This window comes from Polyodon spathula, chromosome 26 (genome assembly GCF_017654505.1).
Source record: "Polyodon spathula isolate WHYD16114869_AA chromosome 26, ASM1765450v1, whole genome shotgun sequence".
NCBI classification, from domain to species: domain Eukaryota; kingdom Metazoa; phylum Chordata; class Actinopteri; order Acipenseriformes; family Polyodontidae; genus Polyodon; species Polyodon spathula.
This window is the reverse complement of record NC_054559.1, coordinates 11,133,895-11,154,557: the sequence shown is the minus strand read 5'-3', so window position 1 is coordinate 11,154,557 and position 20,663 is coordinate 11,133,895. Positions and strand designations below refer to the sequence as shown.

At 42.3% G+C, this 20,663-nt stretch overlaps 1 protein-coding gene across 5 annotated transcripts in view; it reads left to right on the top strand.

The window, feature by feature from the left end:
- The window catches only part of LOC121300722 (transformation/transcription domain-associated protein), an 89,869-nt gene that overhangs the window by 15,116 nt on the left and 54,090 nt on the right, over positions 1–20,663 (top strand). For 2 of the 5 annotated variants that reach the window (XM_041229452.1, XM_041229451.1), the window contains exons 22-47: positions 3,255–3,406; positions 4,154–4,353; positions 4,647–4,864; positions 5,106–5,303; positions 5,521–5,781; positions 5,928–6,089; positions 6,207–6,303; positions 6,767–6,888; positions 7,515–7,685; positions 7,893–7,961; positions 10,097–10,120; positions 10,690–10,809; positions 11,449–11,568; positions 12,402–12,578; positions 12,906–13,087; positions 13,252–13,450; positions 14,547–14,675; positions 14,860–15,126; positions 15,260–15,466; positions 15,694–15,852; positions 16,024–16,158; positions 16,418–16,528; positions 16,895–17,041; positions 18,316–18,529; positions 18,736–18,861; positions 19,995–20,141. In XM_041229452.1, coding sequence (XP_041085386.1) covers positions 3,255–3,406; positions 4,154–4,353; positions 4,647–4,864; positions 5,106–5,303; positions 5,521–5,781; positions 5,928–6,089; positions 6,207–6,303; positions 6,767–6,888; positions 7,515–7,685; positions 7,893–7,961; positions 10,097–10,120; positions 10,690–10,809; positions 11,449–11,568; positions 12,402–12,578; positions 12,906–13,087; positions 13,252–13,450; positions 14,547–14,675; positions 14,860–15,126; positions 15,260–15,466; positions 15,694–15,852; positions 16,024–16,158; positions 16,418–16,528; positions 16,895–17,041; positions 18,316–18,529; positions 18,736–18,861; positions 19,995–20,141 — 4,114 coding nt within the window. The remainder of the gene's footprint in view (positions 1–3,254; positions 3,407–4,153; positions 4,354–4,646; positions 4,865–5,105; positions 5,304–5,520; positions 5,782–5,927; positions 6,090–6,206; positions 6,304–6,766; positions 6,889–7,514; positions 7,686–7,892; positions 7,962–10,096; positions 10,121–10,689; positions 10,810–11,448; positions 11,569–12,401; positions 12,579–12,905; positions 13,088–13,251; positions 13,451–14,546; positions 14,676–14,859; positions 15,127–15,259; positions 15,467–15,693; positions 15,853–16,023; positions 16,159–16,417; positions 16,529–16,894; positions 17,042–18,315; positions 18,530–18,735; positions 18,862–19,994; positions 20,142–20,663) is intronic. The other 3 variants (XM_041229455.1, XM_041229454.1, XM_041229453.1) reach the window with 2 other exon arrangements.

Sequence of the window (20,663 nt, the reverse complement as noted above, 5' to 3'; positions counted from 1 at the left end):
GAGGGATTGGATTTCTGCTCGCAGCAAGTCAACCGATGACTTCTTATTTTATGCCCTCCTAAATGAATTTTGATAAACACCGCAGAAGGCTGAAAGCCTACTGCTCTCATTATCGCATAAAAAAAGAAGGAATCTTAAAATAGTTTAACAAGTGTAGCCTATTTTTACAGGTACTCCTTGAAGGGCAACCACAAATTCCATCCTAATCAGAGTAAAAACTAAACTGTGTGAAAGGAAAACGGTAATAATGTCACAAAACTAGTCTGACATCCATAACCATCTACTACCAGGGTAGTAGATTGAGGGTAACTGGCTTTTTAAATGAAAAATGCCAAGCCGGTTTCAGGAGCCTCTAAACAGATGTAAACGAGGTCCACCTGTTGAAGATTTTCGGGGGTCCTACAAGTGGCTCACTTGGTAAAAGCATGGCCATGTGGTGTGCGGGGTGAGTCAGGGAGTGCAGGGTTGTGTCCAGGCTGTGCATAGTTGACAGTCTTTGCTGGGGATTCCAGAGGGAGCGTTGCATTGGCTCTGGCGCTCCTGTGGGTTAGAGGCAAAACCGGCAAGGACTGCTTCTCATCGTGCGAAACTGGCTCAGTCGTGGGATCGGAGGACGCCCACTGAACCTTCAGCTCTCCTAAGCTGTGTGGGGAATTACTGTGGTTGGGGGGGGAATCTGTGATTAAATTAATTGGGCACTACAAAAATAATTTAAACAAATGCAGTTAAGGGGCACCGCTGCATTAAAGCAGCGTTTCAGTTGTTTCAAATTTTTCTTGTTGCAGATATTCTCAGCTCTGTAATTAAACTACAGAGGAGCTGCATCAGTTTAGCTCTGTGAATAAGTCACTATACGCCTTGTATCTCAAAACCTGCACTTTGTAGCCTCTTTAGTTTTCAATTTAAACTGAACCACAAAACAACGCTTCAGTTTTCCTGTTATAACACTCATCGAAGAAAAGCATCTCTGAAAGTCCTCTGCAGGTAATTAAGTAGTTCATCAAGCTATAAGCTGTGCTCATCTTCCAGCCTTAATCAATCTTTAGAGAGATGGATGATACTATTTACGCTCACTAATAGGTCTTCCTGCCGCTCGCAGTTGACGGGGAAAACATAAACTGTCATCTTCATAATTGCGTTCGCCCCGAAAGATGGATGCTGTCTCAGTTTCCCTGCGGCGGTTAATTTCATTTGCATGTGCAGCTCTGAGGTACAGGCTACAGCTGCGTATAATGAGTTGAATCAGTGTTTGTCTGTTTGTATTAACTAAAGTTTTGGAACTACCATTTTCACTGAATAATGCATAGCGGCTCTATTGAAATCCTGTTGAACTCTGCCCTTCCACCTGGGTTGACATTTTGTTAGATAGTGGTGGCAGTTTTCTCCTTCTGGCTTCACGAAGTGTAGTTTCCACAAATCACTGGCATATTTCCTTGAGCATGTGAGAAAGGGACTGTAAGCAAAAAATACATGGAGGACCTGCAAAGAAATGGGGAAAAGAGGTGCCTTTTCAAAGAAATATCCCTGAAAAGAAAAGCACAGTAGGAATTGGGAGCTAATAAAGGACAGGGAATAGGGACTTCTGTATTTAAAACACATGTGAAAATTTATTGTGAGTGGATAGAAAATTATCGTAAAGCTGCTGGAGGAAGTTGTGTTAAATGAGGCAGAATTCCAGCTAGACTGCTTTTCATGTTCATCCTCTAATACTTTAAGACTGTCTAATCCATTTGATTTTCTTTTCCTAAAGCACCTGCAACAGTATAAATCTGCTAATATAATTCAACACTCTAAATTATTGCAGCTCTAACTTGCAATTTATTACTGAAGCATATTGAGGCTGGTACTTAATTTCCTTCTAAAGCAATTGTGATTTGTCTCTTGCATCTTATTATGTGTTGAAGCACTGCTTCCAAACATATAAATATATATATATATATATATATATATATATATATATATATATATATATATATATATATATATATATATTTTTTTTTATTATTAAGCTTGCTCTGCTAGTTCGAGATCATTGTGTGCTGTGACAGTGTAGCTCCCTAATTTGGAGTGTATTGTAGTACTGCTGCTTGCTGGTGCTTTCCCATGCTGTAGCCTAGTTGGGGTTAACAGCTGTATGTTTTTTATATAAAAGTTGTTAACAATGCATGGACTGATTTTAATTGCTTTGTACTGTACATGCACTACATTGGTGTAATTTGCATCTAATCTCATCAGTACCACTTTTAGTCATTCTGTATTAATCTAAACACATGTTTCTGATTGCAAGTTTAAGTGTCAGGGTGTTCCATAGTTATGGTAGCCTCTGTTACACCTTTTTGCTTTCTTTTAGATTTATCACAATGGTCTAATCATTCTTTACATTCTTTCTTTGTTCAGTTTTCAAATCTCCGAAAGAAATGGTGTTATTTCATCTGGCATACTTTTAATTCCCAGCACATTTTCAGTTCAGTTGATTATAGAGTTGAAAATAAGAACCTTGCTTTGCAGTTTGAACCATTTAAGTTTTTACTTTTCAGTACAGAATTGTAAGGAAAATTAAATTTGATGTCTTCAAATGAGTGCCGTCAATACCAATTGCTGTGTTATTAAGTTTACATTTATTGATTTCCAATATTCAGACGTTGCACACTCACATATAGCTTGAACCTGATCAGTAGACATAACAATGTAACACCTAGTTACAAACAAAAATAGTGATCAGTTACTTGTTCTGGGAGAAAGCTCAGGTACAGCGATGGTCTGTCATATCTTGCCTAACTGTGTTAGCTATGTGAACTCTGCTTACACTCTGTTTTGTGTGTTACAATGTTGTTCTGGACACACATCCATCCCTTCTACACAAGGTCCGATGTACCCCACTTTATCAGTTCTTTATTTCTCTGTATCGTGAGTTGGCCCAGTTGGAAAACACCCCCCACGACTGCTTATCTTAGAGCTGTGATTGAGGACAGTGTTCTCAAGCATGCTCCCAATATTTGTTTAGCCTTTGTTCGTACAGAATGAGAATAAAGTGTGCACTCCATTCCTTCTATAAGCTGGTGTGTCACACAATTTGATTCACCCACATAGATAACGTTCCTGCTTTTTGTGCAAATACCTCCCCCCCCCCCCACACACACTTTTCTTTCTCAAAGTTTGCAAAAGTGATGGCAAGACAAGTCTATGACACATCTGCTTGTGTACCGTAAATGGTTAATTACAGTGGTGCCTGAGTGTTGGTGTCTGTATTGCAGGCTATTGAAACAGCTCTGGACTGTCTGAAGAGTGCCAACACAGAGCCGTATTACCGCAGGCAGGCCTGGGAGGTCATCAAGTGCTTCCTGGTGGCCATGATGAGCCTGGATGACAACAAGCATGCCCTCTACCAGTTGTTGGCTCACCCAAAGTAAGAAAAAACACATTGCTGTGTGGGTGTGTGTTTGTGTGGGCAAGTTCAACCACCTTGCGTGTTTTAAACTGTACTAATATTCTCAGTTTGTCTGACTTTCCTGTATGTAAGATCTATAATCGCTCCCTATTTCGCTCATGTGTTCCAGTTGATGTGAACTGTCTGGAGTGAAGTAATTAACGCCAGGCTGTAATTAAACTCTATTCAAGTGCCAGTGTGCATATTATTTGGAATATATCTGTTTCTTCTTTTGAACTGCCGGCTTCAAAATACTGATGGTGATAAAATTTAATAATCCATCATGATCGCAGGTCAACAGCTAAGCTGACAATATGAAATATAAACAAAAATATAAATAAAAATAAAGGACTTGACATGACTCCATTATTCAGCCATCGACATCAATAACAACTCCTAAGTTACAAATGCAGTCTTTGATGGCTACACTTGGCATCGCTTGCCAGCCTCTGTAAACTGAAGGGTTTAAGGGCTAACTTTTGCATAGAGAATATCTTCAACTTGGAGCTTCTCTATTCAACTGTACCATATTCAAACTTTAGCCTTATTGGTAGTATTTCCAGAGCTTTAGAAGGTATAACTAGAGTGAATGTGATATTGCTTTTTGCTTCTTGTCTTTTGTGCCTAAGCATAAATAATGATGGTGATATCAAAGATAACCTTTAACGCACCAAGAGGAGCTGTTTAAGCCTGACCGTTCAGTGTTTTTGTACATCTGTTTTGCAGTTTCACAGAGAAGTGGATCCCCAGTGTTATAATTTCACACCGGTATAAAGCCCAGGACACCCCTGCCCGCAAGACGTTCGAGCAGGCCTTGACGGGAGCCTTCATGTCGGCTGTCATTAAAGACCTCCGGCCCAGCGCCCTCCCCTTCGTGGCCAGCCTCATCCGCCACTACACTATGGTGGCTGTGGCACAGCAGTGTGGTAAGCTCTCATAGTTCAGTTGTGAACTAGACTTCCAGCTCAAATCCATGTCCTGCTTACATACTGGTTAACAAGTAGACAGTGTTTCTTTTACATGAAGATTAATTTGCATTTTGCCAGTTCCCAATATTACAGCTATGCTGGAACTTATTATTTTATTTTACAGTTACATTTTGATAGTTCTGCTAGTTAATCCGGGAAACTCATAGATGTCAAGGCCGGAAAGTGATGAAAAAGGAGATTTTATTGCCAGGGGAGAGGGAAAGGCTGGATTGTAAACTTTGTTCCTCCAGGCCCCTTCCTGCTGCAGTGCTACCAGCTTGGCAGCCAGCCCAGCACAGCCATGTTCCACAGCGAGGACAACGGCTCCAAGGGCATGGACCCCCTGGTCCTGATCGACGCCATCGCCATCTGCATGGCCTACGAGGAGAAAGAGCTGTGCAAGATCGGAGAGGTGGCGCTGGCAGTCATCTTTGACGTGGCCAGCATCATCCTGGGCTCCAAGGAGAGGGTGAGGCATCCAGATACGGCATCTACTTCTGTTGGGGAGGGGGGGTTGTTTATGAACAGGATTCAAATGTCCAATTTACCACTGTAGCAGTTGTTAAAAAGAGTTTATAGGTACTTCACAAAGTCATCCAATTGGGAATAATTAAAATCCTATCTATAGATTTTAAAGACCTCTAGACATGTTACTAAATTCACAAAAGAGAAATGACAGCTGTTTCTGTGTTGTGTTCCCCCCCTTGCAGGCCTGCCAGTTGCCTCTGTTCTCCTACATCGTGGAGCGTCTGTGTGCCTGTTGCTATGAACAGGCCTGGTATGCCAAGCTGGGTGGCGTGGTGTCCATCAAGTTTCTGATGGAGCGGCTGCCCCTGATCTGGGTCCTCCAGAACCAACAGACCTTCCTGAAGGCGTTGTTGTTTGTCATGATGGACCTTACAGGAGAGGTAACAGCATTTCTGCGTGATTTAAGTTTACTCTAGATCTTTATTTTTTTGCTGTTAAAATGATACTGAAAAAGCTTGCTCGATAAGTGGGTCTCTGTTTGTAGCCAGTAAAACTAAACCCCATGTTCAGTTGGCTTTATAACCTTTTGACCCAAAGGTTTTATCTCAGCCACTTAGGCCTTCAGCTCTCCCTTTTGCTGAGCTGTGCTCCCTGCAGGTGTCGAACGGGGCGGTGGCCATGGCGAAGACCACCCTGGAGCAGCTCCTGGTGCGCTGTGCTACGCCGCTCAAGGACGAGGAGAAAACAGAGGAGCTGCTGGCCGCACAGGAGAAGTCTTTCCACCATGTCACCCACGACCTGGTGCGTGAGGTCACCTCTCCAAACTCCACTGTCCGCAAGCAGGCCATGCACTCCCTGCAGGTCCTCGCGCAGGTCACAGGCAAAAGTGTCACGGTCATCATGGAGCCCCACAAAGAGGTAGCAGAATTCCTGTATTAATAATCATGATCTTTTTCATTGATCCCCCCTATAAGTTTAGAAGCTCAAAGAAATTCTATGTGCTTGTTTCAGAAATGTCACCTCATCCTTGCTAATGGCCTTGCTGTTTTCTCCCCACCCCGCAGGTGTTGCAGGACATGGTTCCCCCAAAGAAGCACCTTCTTCGTCACCAGCCAGCCAACGCCCAGATTGGGCTGATGGAAGGTAACACCTTCTGCACAACTCTGCAGCCCCGGCTCTTCACCATGGACCTCAACGTGGTGGAACACAAGGTCTTCTACACCGAGGTGAGCTGCTAGTCACAGATGGGTTTAGAGGCTGGCTTGTGTCTTTTAATGTTTGTTTCTGTGTGTGTTTGTGTGGGCATGTTCACTGTGTGTATTTTATTTGTTTAACTCTTTCAGTTGCTGAACCTGTGTGAAGCGGAGGATACTGCTCTTGTGAAGTTGCCATGCTACAAGAGCCTGCCATCTCTAGTGCCTCTGCGCATCGCTGCACTGAGTAAGTAAAGTGGCACACACGTTTTCAGAAGGCCCGTTGTGTCAGAAATGGGTCCATGAGTGAAACGGTTTCCTTAAGGGAATACAGCCAGAGCATTGCAGTTATTGTTTTCTATAGTAGGAGCTGGATCAGAGATCGTCATTAAGTTTTATTTTAGTGCCTCCATAGCTACCATACGAGCCCCTGTCCATTTTAACTTTCACTTGTCTCAGCATAAGGGCTGTGTGTTTTGTGTGAGCTTTATTAATCCAGGTGCCAGATGCAGTCTTTTCACCTTGATCCCCGCAGCTGAAAAAGCCTTTACTACCTAAATCAAAGAGAGGCCAGTATTATCCAGGGGGAGTGTATTGGAACCGAAACTGAGTGCTTTCAGAAAGAATCTCAGAAGTTGGATGCCGACTTGAAGCAGTAATACCACTATTTACTGGGGCATGAAAGCGACTCATTATTGTGTCTCTTCCAGATGCTCTGGCCGCCTGCAATTATCTGCCTCAGTCCAGAGAGAAAATCATTGCAGCTCTCTTCAAGGCTCTTAACTCCACTAATAATGAACTGCAGGAGGCCGGGGAAGCCTGCATGAGAAAGGTGGGTATTCAAGTTGCAGTTGCAGTACAGTGGATATAATGAGGTACAAATGAACAAATACGACGCTTCAAAAAAGGGGCATCAATTACTGTTATTACTTGTTTGATGAAAAATAAATAAAACTGCAGCTAAATGACACATTATTAGCTTGGAAACATCCAAAAATAATACAAAAAAAAAACCCCATTGTTGTCCAAAAGTTACAAATGCACATCAGTTCTTCTCTAGCATGTATTCTTGACACTCTTGATGGTACGGTAATATATATTTTCTATAATCCACAGTAGATTGAAGAGCTGTGTGGTAAACGGAGATCTTTGATAAACTAGCTGTTAAATAAGTTCTTTCATTTGAAACCTTCTGTACAAAATGTTGTATTTTTGTTTTTCGTTGTTTCTCCCATTCTGTAATTTATTCTCATGATGATGAAGCAGAGTTCGTCTGCAGCGTCTGTGGTAAATATCTGCTTCATACATTTTATCCCTTAATCCTTGTGGCACTCTGACGTTTAAATAGCTGTTATTTGTACCTTCCTAATGTACATACCGTGGGTATCTCTCCAGTTGCCAAGCACCAGTGTGGTAGTGGCTGGTGTAACGCAATCCTGTGCCTCCTGTGTATTTCAGTTTTTGGAAGGGGCGACGATCGAGGTGGATCAGATCCACACCCACATGCGCCCCCTGCTGATGATGCTGGGCGATTACCGCAGCCTGACACTCAATGTTGTAAACCGCCTCACCTCTGTCACACGGCTCTTCCCCAACTCCTTCAACGACAAGTTCTGCGACCAAATGATGGTGAGTAGCCTTTCGGTCTCATCCAAGGACTTCTTGATATTTGTTTTATGGCTGCTATAAACCACAATTGTGCTGGATTGTAATTATTAACCGGGACAATGGCAATATAGGGATCGTGCTTTTCATTTTGACCCCCGAGTTTGTTATGCATTGAAATGTTAGCACAGTATTGTAGTCATGCTTGTTAAAGGTGTTTCCTTCCTCTAGCAACACCTGCGGAAATGGATGGAAGTGGTGGTGATCAATCACAAAGGAGGACAGCGAAGCGATGGAAATGTAAGTAAAGTCTTTAAAAAAAGAAACTTTTATATGGATAGCCTTAGACTTAACTGCGCTGTGTTATAGTAGCTTTGACCTCCACTGTCAATATAACAAAGGGGATTTGTGATTTGGTTTGCAAATATTTTCCATCTAAACCCCGTAACATTTCAAAATCTCATTAATCCTGCTTCAGTTCTGGAAACATCTTGAAAAATATTTATAGACGTCTTAAAGATCTCTATTAACTCAATAGAATATTATAAGTACGAAAAGATATTCATAAAATACTTTAGTGTGTGTGTGATTTCTTGTTTTGTTTTTATAAGTATCTCCTGTAATGTGACACTGTCTGTCTGAAAATAGCCCGGCTTTTCAGCTGCAGTAAATCTTCATAAAAGTAGCTTCATTATACCACCCATGGTGCTCTGGCTTCAATGGACAGAGCAGTAATGAGGATCCACAGTATTGCTGTAGGACTGCAAATTGATGTTTACGCAAAGCCCTCCCCAGCACTGGCTCCCTGTACGTGTTGAGTGTGAGCTGCTGCAATCGATGATTAATTAGGGAAGGGGCCCCTGCGGCTCTGTTTCATAATGAGACTTGTGGTGGTTACTTGTTATCTCCCCGACAGATAACCTTGTTAAAAGTAGAAAAGGTGAAATAAATGCATAACATTTCGGCTGTGCAAAATGCACACATCCACTCTGTTCTATGCCCTTTTTAACTTTATTTTATATGAACAGCGTTACTGTAGATTAGAATAGAATTGCAAGGGGATTGTAAAACTCATCAAAAGAGGAATGCAAATTAATTAATTATATAGCTGGCATGCAAATAGGAATGTTATATATTCTGTTGAAATTGTTACACTTAATTCTTAATTACTGTGCCTTAACATTGCGGTTTGGTTGTGAGTTACTGGAAAACATAGCTGAGTTTCCAAAGTGTTCTATACTGCTAATTTTAAAGGAGTGATGACCAAGGATTTAAAATCTATTGCCTTATTTATTAGCGCCAAATATATTACTACTGATTCTGCTGAAGCTTATTTTGCTTGTATAATTACATTTTCAATGTGCAGAAGGTGCATGCTGTTTATCTAATGACTTCATATGTTGTCTTTCGAATTCACACCAGTGGTCTATCTGCAATCAACCATGTAAACTACAGCAAAGATTTACAAAACAGCAGTTTGTTCAGAGCATTAAAATATTTGCATATTCTAAAACAAAGCCTGAAACCAAAAGATTCTCGGAACAATAAAAGTAATAATAATAAAGCTAACATTGATGAGAATCATTTTTGAAACTGACTTTTATAACACTTATTTATTGTGCTTGGGTAAAAGATCAGACTTGACTAGTTAACTTTGTCTTAATACCAGCAGTGGCTTTAACTGCAATGCAGTGGGGACCCTGGCTCACTTGAATGTCTGCTGAAGTTGCATTTTGCAGCAGCTCCTTTTGGTATAAAGTGAGGTCTTGGTTTTTACAAGGTCAGAGACCAATAGCCTGGTTGTTTGCAACTAAAACTTGAGATGCTGCTAATAAATTACAAGTGACCCACAAAGGTCTTCTGCCTAAAAAAAAAAGTAAATAATTGGCTCTCTGACAGCTCGACTGCTCACTTCCAGTTCATTTACAGCACGTTCTGGTCCATCATCTTGTGTTTCTTCTCGCTAGTTTGGCAGTGGCGTTTGGCAATGGCAACCCAAAATCTGTCAGTTTATTGTAGTACTGCAAAAGTGACACTACATAAAGATAACCCTAATGGTAGAGTCAGTGTGGTAATTACAGATAGTAGTTCTCCTTTAAACTACCTGTCTCTTGTAGTACAAGACAAACTTATGTATGTATTCAGTTTGATTAATAAAATAACCAGTTTATGCTGTCAAACAAAAGCATTTCCCAAGTCACAGTAGTGGTGTACTGTATGCGTTTGTATACATATAATTGCTTATTAAAGTACAGTTTGTTGCGAGTGTGTGTTTTGTCTATTGTACTCCTGGCTTATTTTCAGATTTAACTGTGCCCTTTTGATAAGATTGTAAGGGGCTTTGGTGTGAGGGCTCTTGTTATTTTTTTGTTTGTTCTCATATCCATTCCCTTGTTCATGCTGCATCTTTTTTTTTTTATTTTATTTTGGCGCAGCCTGCTGTAGAAGGTGGTTTGGAGGTGAGAATTGCAGTCAAGCTTCAAGCAATAGCAATATTTTTGGTGTTTTTATGTAATGGTATTTGCGTTGCATTTTGTGTTATGGTTGTGGTGGTAGTGGGTGTATTTTGTGTAGTTTGTGATGCTGTTGTGTTTAGTTCGTTGGGGTGCAGTGTTTGTGATTTTTTTGTTGGCTGATTTGATAAGCCCCTTTTGTGGTTAATAATATACCAGTCCCAACAGGTAGGTGGTCAAGTAATTATCGGTGATCGTGGCATGCACAGTACATCTAAATTAAAGCTCTACTGTTTAAAGAAACAAGATACAGAGGTTACTACTGGATCAGCCAACAGCAAATTAAGCTAGGAAAAAAGTACAAGTGTTGTATTGTTACAGTAAAACATCCAACATTTTATTTCCATTTTTTTTTTTTTTTTTTTTTTTTTAATAACCATAGTAGTAACTTTTCAGTCTGAGGGATTCAGAATATGTTATGCAGTGTCTGTTATGTTGCAGTACGTTGCTGGCAATATCTGGATGCGGTGGTACACTTGTTGCATAAAGTAATTCTCCCTCTTCTTTCTCAACAGGAAATGAAAATTTGCTCTGCGATTATTAATCTGTTCCACTTGATCCCGGCTGCCCCCCAGACACTGGTCAAGCCTTTGTTGGAGGTGGTGATGAAAACGGAGAGAGCCATGCTAATAGAGGTAATGCGTGAACCCGTTCATTCAACATTAAAAGAGAGACTCATTGCTTCTGGTGCACTGAAACATTTCATTGAACAGTCTTTATTTTTTTTTAAAGCGTACCTAATTTTGTATGTCCCGCATAGTTCTGATGCCTATGTAAACATAATTAAAAAACATAATGCTGACTTTGTTGCTTTTGTTACTTCACTCCATGCTAATTTATGGACCCCAAACACAGCTCGGATTATGAATTCCCCAAGGTACTTCCAAGACATTGCTGCCAGAATTCTCTCACTTAGATCAAAATTAAAAAACGGGAGCTTTTTATATAAAAAGCATCCAATGTAACAAGTCATCAAAAGAGAAGTGCGATCTTGCCGTCTCATAGTTAAAGGCTTACTGTAATCTGTGTTTTCTGTGAAAGGAAAATTCACATGTTACAAAACCCGTATAACAGTCAACTTTGAAGTTTAATTTCAAGATTTGAAAGCAACAGATTGTTTTTTCCTTTCACCAAAAAATGGTGCAAATTGGATCCAAATGTGTTGGAATGGCTGCTGATTTGTGATTTGGAAAAAAGTTGCTACAAAACATGCTCTGTGTATGAATGAAAACCCCTGTCGCTGTGAGTTTACCGTACTGCATTGCTGTCTTCAGGCTGGAAGCCCGTTCAGGGAGCCCCTGATTAAGTTCCTGACGCGTCACCCATCACAGACAGTGGAGCTGTTCATGATGGAAGCCACCCTGAATGACCCCCAGTGGAGCAGGATGTTCATGGTGAGGATTTTCACAGCTGACGGTGATGTGTGTAGAACCACATTCTCCAGGGATTCGTCCTGTAAACCCTCGTCCAAGTTATTCAAAACATTAATTAAAAGATGCAATTGCAAGTGCTGTCCACTAAGCAGTACTGTGTTCTAAATGTATATTTAATTTTAACACTTGAAACCCCTCATTTAGTTTCATAATGAATGTTGTGCATTTCAGTTCTTGCTGACAGTCAGCAGGGATTTGTCGTTCTTTTATTTTCTGTCATGTTTTCCATCTTGTTTTAAAATGAAGGACATCCTGAGACAAGGGTAGATTGACGGAAAGATAAGAGCTGATAAAAGAAATGCAGATGGATGGAGGTGTAGATTGAGAGATTGATAAAAACAGAAAGGCATTAAAGAATAGATTGATCTGTCAGTATATTTGGAAGATCTGGAGATGGATGGTAATGGTGAGGTTAGCTCAGGACTGTTTACGATCTAATTGGGAGAAATTATCTTTGAAAACTAGCCTCCAGTGCTACAAGACATTGCACACTGCTAGACGTTTCGGGTCAAACCCCAGACTCAGGTATGTATGTAAAGTGTCTGGAAACTGTTCTTTTTTGAGCACCTATTCTAGTGATAGTATCTCTGCAAGCAAGCTAATTCATGTCTCAGCATGAAGCAGATAATAAGGCAAGTGTTGCCTACCTTTTAAGTGACTCTAAAGGGTAGTTTTATTATAATTGCTTGTACAGAAATTGTCATGAATTTCTTTATGCCTTATGTGAAACAGACCAATTAACCACCCAGAGTGAACCCATCTTAATGCTGCTGTGGTGTTGTGGTTTCTCACAGAGCTTTCTAAAGCACAAAGATGCCAAGCCCCTGCGGGATGTCCTGGCCTCAAATCCCAATCGCTTTGTGACCCTGCTGCTCCCAGCCGGTCCTCAGGCAGCGGCCCGGCCCGGCTCCCCCTCTACCAGCACCAGCACCAGCACCATGCGGCTCGACCTGCAGTTCCAGGCAATCAAGGTAGCTAGTGGCCCAATGATGGCGATCCGGACCTTTTCAGACAGCACCAATAGTTAAAGACTTTGAAATAAGATCACTCCCATATTTTTAATAATTATGCCATTTTGCTGCAGCATGATTTTTTGCTTTTATGCATTTAACTTCATGTTCAGAAGCTTTTCTATTATTTTAAAACCTTATGAACTTTGTACTAGAGCACAAGCTTAGTGCACTGAACTGTTAACAGGGTATTAAAAGATGAGTGTTCCCACTGGGAAATTAAGAGATGGTCCACCACCGATGCCTGTTTTCTGACTGTGTTTTAATTTGCGTGTGTCCTGTCCACAGATCATCAGCATCATTGTGAAGAACGACGAGGGCTGGCTGGCAGGGCAGCACTCTCTGGTTGGCCAGCTGAGGCGCGTCTGGGTGAGCGAGGCCTTCCAAGAGCGCCACCGCAAAGATAACATGGCTGCCACCAACTGGAAAGAGCCCAAACTACTTGCTTATTGTCTGCTTAGCTACTGCAAGTAAGGGCTGCTTGTTTTTTTTTCTGAGGGGGTTGGGCGGAGGTGGTTTGTTCTTCTGGCAATAGATTGCAGAGGGTTAAAAATCTTGCAGGATGGATTTGGAAATGATGCGTCTGGTTTCTCCAATTGTGCAATGATGGTGGACCAAATATTCTTTGTTTCAGGCGCAACTATGGAGAGACTGAGCTGCTGTTCCAGCTGCTGCAAGCTTTCACGGGCCGCTTCTTGTGCAACATGACCTTTCTGAAGGAGTACATGGAAGAGGAGATCCCCAAGAACTACGGCATCGTTCACAAGAGAGCGTTGTTCTTCCGATTCGTCGAAATCAATGACCCAAACTTCGGGGACGAGCTGAAAGCCAAGGTGAGGACTTAATCAACGAGACCCCACTCACAGGGAACCTCCAAGGACCTGCGGCCCATCCGTTTGACTTAGACCTTACACCAAACACAGGGATTTAGAAAATAGAACTCAAGCAAGGAAAGGGCAGACCAAGCAAAAATTCAGCAAGCACTCTTCAAAACATGCAGATTTTTGGGTGCAAATTGACATTGCCCCTGTCTACCGCTGTGTACAGGCGCTAAACAGTTAAAGGACAGTTTTTTGGGGGAGAAATCGGCTTCATATATTTCTTACAGTGCAGAGGTTTCTAGTTGCAATGATGTTGCTGACATTTAAATAATTGACAAAACAATTTATGTGAAAATGCCATAACGGAGAAGGCGATTCGACACTTGTTAGGTGGTCTTATGTGTTTGCTTGCTAGAGAGCTCAATAATTAATTTCCATCAATATATAGTGACTGCTTTCATCTCAGCAGCCTATTCCACTTTGGTTTGGAAGCATTTGTATTTGCCCTTTTAGAGAAATGCATTCAGTCTTTTTGCTGTGTCTCAGCATAAAGTTCCATTAGTGAGGGTTGTTTTGGAGCCTGGAGGGAAGATGTCCTGAGTTTTCTAATGTCGCTCATCTTGCAAGGCTGATGGATGTGTTCGGGGGAGGGGGAACCTGTCTTGGTAAATCTAATGGCAGTGCTAATAACCTTTCCCACAAGGCACAGCAATCAGCAGAGGAACATGTTATTTGCAGGAGTAATAAATAATATAATTTTGTTTTCCTACTGGCATTTCTCATCTTAATCACTGATGAAAACAGTCATTAGAAAACAGTGTAAGGACGGAGCACCTGGAGTTAAATGAACTTCCTGCTACTTCTGCAGAAATCATTTCTCATTTTCTTGTGCCTGGCTTGTTGGCCAAATGTTATCTGTAACACGACAGTCATATTTTTGATTGGTGTTGCCTCGTGGCAGTAAATTTAAGTTTTCTTATAAGATGAAGATGGCTGTTGCTTTGAAATAGAGAGAAGGCTTTTTGTGTGATTTACGCAAGTGTGATCGACTTCCTACGTGGGAAGAAGCCTAATTCTATATGTGAATGACACCTGTGTGTCTCCGCAGGTACTGCAGCACATCCTGAACCCAGCCTTCCTGTATAGCTTTGAGAAGGGGGAGGGGGAGCAGCTGTTGGGGCCACCCAATCCAGAGGGGGACAACCCTGAGAGCATCACCAGCGTCTTCATCACCAAGGTAACCGTCATGAACAGGGACGTGAAAATGGACCTGTCTCTGAGAGGCTTGTTTCAACCACTTAATAAGGAAGGAGAGTGTAATGAAGGGGCTATTATTTTACCTTAGTGCAACCTTGCCTTGCAGCCACCCAAATGAGGTGTATAGTCCTGATTCTCTAGCCCCTGTGCTCCTGTGCCTGTAGGTGCTGGACCCAGAAAAGCAGAATGACCTGCTGGACTCGCTGCGGATCTACCTGCTCCAGTTTGCCACGCTGCTGGTGGAGCACGCCCCCCACCACATCCACGACAACAACAAGAGCCGCAACAGCAAGCTGCGCCGCCTCATGACCTTCGCTTGGCCGTGCCTGCTTTCCAAGGCCTGCGTGGACCCAGCCTGCAAATACAGCGGCCACCTGCTGCTGGCACACATCATCGCCAAGTTCGCCATCCACAAAAAGATCGTCCTGCAGGTAAGCATTCTCTCATTAGAAGGGCTTAAATGAGTTTGCAGTTGGTATTATGATGATGCTTGTGTCGCTATGTATAACCATTTTGAACTGGGCATATTGATTACATTTGACAACTGCGCCCTGTCTCTTGCAGGTCTTCCACAGCCTGCTGAAGGCTCACACCATGGAAGCCCGGGCCATCGTCAGACAGGCTATGGCTATCCTCACCCCGGCTGTTCCTGCTCGCATGGAGGACGGTCACCAGATGCTGACCCACTGGACACGCAAGATCATCGTTGAGGAGGGCCACACGGTCCCTCAGTTGGTTCATATACTACACCTCATAGTGCAGCACTTCAGGGTGAGTCTAAGCATTGTTTCATTGACTAAAGCGTTTCATTTTCTTCTGGGCAGTATCTGAGCTGGTTACTAAAAGTTTACGGCATGGACCGATGTGTTAAAGCCTTGGGATGGTTTTCTAGACACACCTTGCCTTTAACCTATTACTGTGTTGACATTTTGATTAAAAAAACAGAGCAAGACAGATTGTGTCACTGATCTCATCTGTATGTGAATCCCCCCTTCTAGGTTTACTATCCCGTGAGGCACCATTTGGTGCAGCACATGGTCAGCGCCATGCAGAGACTGGGGTTCACTCCCAGCGTCACCATTGAGCAGAGGAAGCTAGCTGTGGACCTGGCGGAGGTGGTCATTAAGTGGGAGCTGCAGAGAATCAAGGAGCAACTGGTATAAACTGGATTGCTGAATTGCATGTTAATTGTAACTTGACGTACCCCTCCTTGTATATTTCTGTGTTGCTTTCTTTAGAGCAACAACTGATTTTGCCTTTCTGCATTGTGCATTCTGTTTGAAGAACAGGTTGTGTTTAAAGCTGGTCCTTTTCCTTGTTCCCACCAGCCCGAGTCAGAGGGTGATCTTGGCGGCAGCGGGGAGGGAACGAGTGTCGCTACCGGGGCGATGAAGAGGGGGCTTTCCATGGACTCTGGACAGGACGTGAAGCGATTCCGCACTGCTACAGGAGCCGTGAGCACAGTAATGACACTTTGTTCAGTGACCTGCTACTACATTTTACTATTAAAAAGATGTACATATGCTAAAGTAGTTGTTTTGAGGATTGTTTAATTGGACTATTCTTGATGGATTCCTATTTTCTTGAAAACTTTATATTGGAGAGCTTTAACTTTATAAGAACGGATGTTGGTGATTTTAAAGTAGAATATTTTAGTCAGAATGTTTTGTTGTATTGTATTGGTTTTAACTGAGCAATTGCATGTGTTCTTTTGAATGGCAGGTTTTTGCGCGCAGTCAGTCGGTGCCTGGTGCTGACGCCCTGCTCACCAAGCCAGTGGAGAAGCAGCACACTGACACGGTGGTCAGTTTCCTCATCAGGATAGCTTGCCAAGTAAGGAAGGAATCCGGCCATTGATTTTTAATTATTTTGTCTGAATTTGTGCAGATTGTGTTGCTGTTTTCTTCTGGAAAGCATCATTATAAGAAAAAGGAGACAAAAGCTGTTTTGCATCCATCTGCATCCCCCTAAGGCTGCGTGTATTGCCATCAAAAGGCAATTCTATCCGGGTGCAAATTGAGTTAATCTGTCTTTTGTTTCACCACACTTCATATTTTGAGTTCTCCCTAAAGCTGTTGACTCCACAGTGTTGAACTTTGCCACAGGTTACCTTCCAACAGATGAATGTTAAATGTCCCCCAGTTCTGCAGTCCCTGTTAATCTCTCTCTCTCTCTCTCTCTCTCTCTCCCCCCCCTCAGGTAAATGACAGCGCCAACACGGCAGGCTCCCCCGGAGAGCTGCTGTCTCGCCGCTGCGTCTCCCTCATGAAGACCGCTCTGCGCCCTGACATGTGGCCCAAGTCGGAGCTCAAGCTGCAGTGGTTCGACAAGCTGCTCATGACTGTGGTGAGTTTGTCTGCTTTCTCTAACTCGCAGTTGCACACTCTTGCACACATATTAATGTGGTACACAGGTACGTTTGACACTTCTATATAGAGAACCACTAGTTCAGTTGTAATAAAACTTCTTCGCCACAAGTGGTTGTGTGTGTCGGTGTCTGGTGCATATAAAAGCACGCAGTAAAAGCTGTAAGCGCCCAAACTTATGCAGTGGGAGGCTTATGTCTGTGTTAAAATCAATTCTGTAATTTGTTGTGGCAATTGTGAGGGCTTTTTAAAAAAAAAAATATATATATATATATATATATATATATATATATATATATATATATATATATATATATATATATATATATATAAAAAATATATAATATTTGTTACGCAGATACTGAGACATAGGTGTGCAGTGTAATAGGCCAATTCATTCCACGCAGGCTCTTCTGTCTATTTTAATTTGGTTACAAGTTTGTACATTTTTAAACTTGTTCATTTATTATTTAAATTTAAACAGAATCTCAACACCTAATGCAAGGTTATCTTATGTTTGCAAGCCTCTGCTGACTGACACCATTGTTACTGCGGATTAGTGCAAGTAACCCGGGACCCTCTTACAAACAGCTATTTGTAATCGGACCCCCCTGTTGTTCCCTGGAGAAAATACACCACCTTAATATTGGGCTGATTAGAACTAATGAACTGCACTCCAAATCAGATAGCTTTTTACCATTTAGTGGTACTTGGATATCAATAAATGAAAAGTACATTTCTAAAATGGGTTTGAGTAGCCTAGACAATTCTGTTCTGAAATAGTAAAGGGACTGACTGTTCCCTAGGAGGTCTGGCACCTCCTGCTTTCCTGGCATGGTCAATACATTTACATTGTCGTGTTTCCAGTTGATGTGGTTACTTTTTACTGTTACTTTGTAATATGATCTCATAGCTCTTTTCAAAAAGAACTTGGGAGAACTTTTTAAATTTAATTTGCAATCAATAAAAATATAATTATGGTCTTGAAACTGGATATAGATGTGCAATATTGTTAGTGTGCTTGAAAAGAAAACAGATTTTGCGAGAGAAGGCAGATGATTTCCTTCTCTTTCCTTTACCCTGATCCCCCCCACAAAAAGAGAAGTAGTTTTATGTTGTAGGTTTTGGTTGTATGGCCGTTTGCAGCTGGCTCAAGTTGCTTGCATACCAGACATCAATATGCTGAGTAGCTTCTTAGCTCAGCCTGCTTCTGTTGTACGAGTATGATTTAACAGGTCTCTTTTTCTTTGACAGGAACAACCGAACCAGGCAAACTTTGCAAACATCTGCACGGGCCTGGAGGTGCTGAGCTTCCTGCTCACAGTGCTGCAGTCCCCTGCCATCCTGTCGCATTTCAAACCGCTGCAGCGCGGGATCGCAGCCTGCATGACCTGCGGCAACACCAAGGTGCTGAGAGCCGTGCACACCCTGCTGTCTCGCCTGATGAGCATCTTCCCCACTGAGCCCAGTGAGTGCAAGACAGGAGCCTCAACTATTTACAGAGACATATTCCTGGGGTTCTATTAAAAGCAAGATAACTAGAGTTGTGATCTTGGTTAGTTATCTAGAACACAATGTACATGCTGGGAAGAATTATCCTGATTGTGTAATGCGTCTTTAAAACCCGCACTTGATGATGCCTGAGGTGTTAATCTCTCCCCTGTGTATTTTCAGGCACTTCGAATGTCGCCTCGAAATATGAAGAGCTGGAGTGCCTCTATGCTGCAGTTGGGAAGGTTATATATGAAGGTCTCACGAACTATGAGAAAGCCACTACTGCCAATTCTACTCAGCTGTTTGGTAAGTCCTATTTATTTGTTATTTTCTCTCACTTCATTATTTGAATGCTCCAGCAAGATAATTTAGAACTCCAGAGCTTAATACCATTGTTTTTTTTTTTTTTTTTTTTTTTTTTTTTTAAGTCGTCTGGTTTTCTCCCCAATTTAGTATGCCCAATTATTATCTGTATCCAGCTCATCGCTCGCAACTCCCCCGCCGTCTTGGGGAAACAGTAGCTGGAGCATGCTCCTACTAATCTGTCATTTTTCACACTGCGCATAACAGCGATGCCACCAGACCTATAGTGAAGAACAGTGAAGAACAACACAGATCTGGTGGCTCCAGTGCAGAACCACAGGCACCCTATCGGCCACAGGGGTCGCTGATGCGTGGTGAGCTTTGGATTCCCCTACCGTCATAGGCCCTCTCTACCCGGGCAGTGCTCTGCCAATTGTGCCCTGCCCCCTAGGTACTCACGGTCACGGTCGACTGTGACATAGCCTGGATTTGAACTTGTGATCTCCAAGCTATAGGGCACATCCTGCACTCCGCACGGACTTGAGAAGTTTTCTAGAGAGTCTTGCTTCCTGCAGAACATTGCAGTCAGCAGGCAGGTGTGGCCTCAAAGATCTCTCGCACTGTGTGTGCTGCTGGCTGGAACTGCAAAACCACGCTGTTAAGATTACCTGTAGCGTGATCGGCACCTTGGCAGGTCCATCCGTAGCGTGGACCAGAATTAGTTCTGTTAATAAAATAGGTGTGAAATTACACAACATGTTGAAAAGCCTTGGCCTTTAAATGGAAAAATGTCCTTCACAATTGGACTGTGTGATCAGCACAGACAGATGTAATTTCACTTCGGGAATTGCCTATTTGTCAGGTGTCAGGATGCTTGATAATACTCGCTAACCAAGAAAGCTAAGACTGTCCAAATCTTTACAAGCTTTCCTGCCACTCCTTTTTCTAAAGCCAGATGTGTCTTCATGCCTGCCTGGCCCTTGTCATGGTTGAGAAATGCATTGTGTTGTCTTGGGTCATTTTAATTTTAATGGAAGTTGACATGAGGTCTTCCTCTCCTGTAGCAGAGTTTCATTTTAACCTCAAAGCTAGGGCTGTTGTGTGAATTGATGTTTGGATTCCCTGTCTCGCTCCAGGTACCTTGATGATTCTGAAGTCTGCTTGCAGCAACAACCCGAGCTACATCGACCGCCTCATCTCTGTGTTCATGCGCTCACTGCAGAAGATGGTGCGGGACCACCTGAACCCACAGGCCATTCCTGGAGCGGTCGAGACCAACACAGGTAACCACAGGCTTTACTTTAAGCATCTGGGCCACTGCGTGTTAGGACTACTTCAGTTTGGTTAGGAATGGTTGTGTTTTTTTATTGTTTTATTCCATACTGCTGAAGTCAGCAATGTAATTAACATTGTAACATTGTTAATAACACAGCCTCTCCTGCTAATTCCTGTACTGAAATCATGTTTAAATTAAAAAGACAGCAAGGGGAGTTAACAATTGAAACATTTTCAGGCATCACAGTCTTTATATATTTTTTTGTGGACAGGATAGCTACGTAATCATATGCCATTTTACACAGACTGTCAGCCTTATACTTGATGCCCGTAGAACTCTTCCTTACCTGTCTGAAATTACAGCTTTTTATACATTTCTTGAAAGCTTATATAATGAATCTTTCTCTGATTTACTGCACAGACAAACATCGTCATTGATTTTAGTAGTGGTATTGTCTGGGTGTAGGTGATAGCTTAATACTGGAATGAGAACTGAAAACTATTGTCCACCTTGAAACAATTGAAAAACA